Below are 2,516 nucleotides of genomic sequence, written 5' to 3'. Positions count from 1 at the left end.
AGCTGGCCCAACCCAGCCATACGTAGTCTTTAAGCGCCTTAAGGTTATCTCTAGTTTCAGGAAAAACCCACCCGCCCGATGACCCATTGTGGTAGAACCCGGACGCCCTTAGAATCGAACTGGAGATCACGATGATCTCAGTCTTTCTTCATTGAGTCACTCATACCCCCTTCAAAGTTTGCTCGAGTACGCAACAATTATGCTTATTAATTAACTATCTGTTGATTATTTGACTAACACAGCCACACTAATGAATATTGGTGGGTCGAAATTTTCTTTAACGGTGACACAACATACACTAGTGTGGTACCCTTCACTGCAGCTCGTAACTATCTCGTACTCATTTCCGTCCACTTATTATTTTTTATACTTACTAAAATGATAATTACAAAAATATATTGCTTTTCTCTTGGAAATCAAATTAGCGTATATATATTGCGGAAATACAATCGCATCTAGGTCTGCTAATGAACCGAACGTTCAGGGAGCTATCGTGAAATATACGGCGAAAAAATTGTTTATTTAATAAACGAACAAAATGAACAAAATCTTTGTGTTTATTTAATTAAATGAATGGACATGAACACATATTTTGTTCATTTATTTATATTCGTTTAAGTTTATTTTTGGAAGAAATTTTAAGCGAATTATCTTTTTTTATAACGATGACTTTCTTGTATTTAGGCTACCTCATTCTTTAATTATGGATAGCCTCGATGTCCCACTCTAGCCAAACTATGTTGTTTTAACCAGGCCCACGTTTGCTTCAGAGTTTGACTTGGCGTTCCCCCGTGAAACCATACCGCCGACTGCCACTTAATTGGCAGTCGTTGTGCCACCACAAGAGCAGAACTCTCTAACGTAACACACGGTGGGAAGAAAACACAGGTGGGCTCAGGATTCGAACTGACAACCTTTGAACAAGGGCTGGCTCAAATCCTTCATTGTCAATATCCACCTAAATGTGACACAAGTGGGATTCGAACTTGAGTCTCCACTAGAGAACCAAAGACTCCTACCACTAGACCACAAGTGGAGGATTTCTTCATTTTGATAAAAGCTTTCACTTTTCAAAGAAAAGCTTGTATCATCGAACTTGATCCAACTAGATGGGGACTCAAGTCAGATGTGGGAGGATTTGGCGTCAAAAATTACTCAAGTGGCGAAGGAGACTCTAGAGGTTACAACAGGAAAAGCTAGTGGGCATAAGAAGTCCTGGTGGTGGAACAAGATAGTGCAAGACAAGATAAGAGATAAACAATGGAGCTTTAGGGAGCTTATGAGATGCACAAACGAGAAAGAGCGAGTCAAATTGAGGGAGACATACAATAAGGCCAAGAGAGAGGCGAACAAGGCAGTGTCAGAAGCAAAGAACATGACCTATAAACGGATGTATGAACGTTTAGAAACAAAGCAGTGGGGAAAACGATATGTTTAAGATTGCCAAAGCCAGGGAGCGTAGAATGCAAGATCTAGGGGTGGTGAAGTTTATAAAGGGGGAGGATGGGCGCATATTGGCAAAGGAGCAGGACATCAAGTTGAGATGGCAAACATACTTCCACAATCTTTTCAACAGCGGAAGCGTTCACCAAAAGCAAAATGAGAACACAACTATACAACAACGGAATAATTGCTACTATCGACGTATCACACAGGAAAAGGTGAGGAATGCACTTAGAAAGATGGGAAGGGCTAAGGCAGTTGGTCTAGAAAGCATACCGATTGAGGTATGGAAGTGTTTGGGAGAAGAAGGAGTTATGTGGTTAACCACTTTGTTTAATACTATTTTAAAAACCGAAAAGATGCCAGATCAATGGAGAAGCAGCGTAGTAGTCCCTATTTATAAGAACAAAGGAGACACCCAATGTTGCGGTAATTACAGAGGAATCAAGCTTCTAAGCCACACGATGAAGCTATGGGAAAGAGTCATTGATGTTAGACTTAGACCGGAAACTCAGGTCGAAATGAACCAATTTGGTTTCGTGCCGGGACGGTCAACTAGAGCCACTGCCACTCTCTATTTCTTAAAGAATATACAAAATTTATCTATCACGTTATCAGCACGATACGCTCAGTATATCTTCCATTATCAGCAAGTTACGCTCAAGATCATATTCCTTTCTACTCATAATTATATATTTTTTTAATGCTGATAACATTATTGTGTAATATTCTTAATATGCAAATATAATGATAAAATAACAACAGTTATCAAATACATAAAACACAATGATGAATACATATAACACAATAACTTAAAACCTAAAACATAATGGTGAATACATATTACACAATGACCTAAAAAGTAAAACACATTGGAAAATGAATACTACACAATGACCTGAATGTAATACACAATAAATGTAATATTTTTTTCTCAAATTAAGTGAATGCCACATGTCAATCTCGAACAAAAGGCAATGAACGTAATACACAATGATTAGTCGAAAGACAAAATGATGAACAAAAAAATGATGAGCAGGAATACACAATGAAGAACATAAAAAACACAATGA

The 2,516-nt window shown here is 38.1% G+C and overlaps 1 protein-coding gene across 1 annotated transcript; it reads left to right on the top strand.

The window, feature by feature from the left end:
• Positions 1–1,126: 1,126 nt before the first annotated feature.
• LOC143572952 (uncharacterized) lies at positions 1,127–2,147 on the top strand. Its single transcript, XM_077057966.1, has 2 exons — positions 1,127–1,354; positions 1,407–2,147. The coding sequence occupies exons 1-2, from the start codon at positions 1,127–1,129 to the stop codon at positions 2,145–2,147; spliced, it is 969 nt and encodes a 322-aa protein (XP_076914081.1).
• Positions 2,148–2,516: the final 369 nt, after the last annotated feature.

The sequence above is a fragment of the Bidens hawaiensis genome, unplaced genomic scaffold (genome assembly GCF_021521415.1).
Source record: "Bidens hawaiensis isolate Kalapana, Puna unplaced genomic scaffold, B.hawaiensis_p1.1 tig00001382_1, whole genome shotgun sequence".
Classification (NCBI taxonomy): domain Eukaryota; kingdom Viridiplantae; phylum Streptophyta; class Magnoliopsida; order Asterales; family Asteraceae; genus Bidens; species Bidens hawaiensis.
Note: the sequence above shows the minus strand (reverse complement) of the source record. Positions and strands in the feature narration are given on the sequence as shown.

Excerpts from the sequence above, each read along its gene's own strand:
- LOC143572952 (XM_077057966.1), top strand. The coding sequence starts at position 1,127 with ATGTGGGAGGATTTGGCGTCAAAAATTACTCAAGTGGCGAAGGAGACT. Across the intron at positions 1,355-1,406 it reads CCAAGAGAGAGGCGAACAAG|AAACAAAGCAGTGGGGAAAA; the intron begins GCAGTGTCAGAA and ends ATGAACGTTTAG.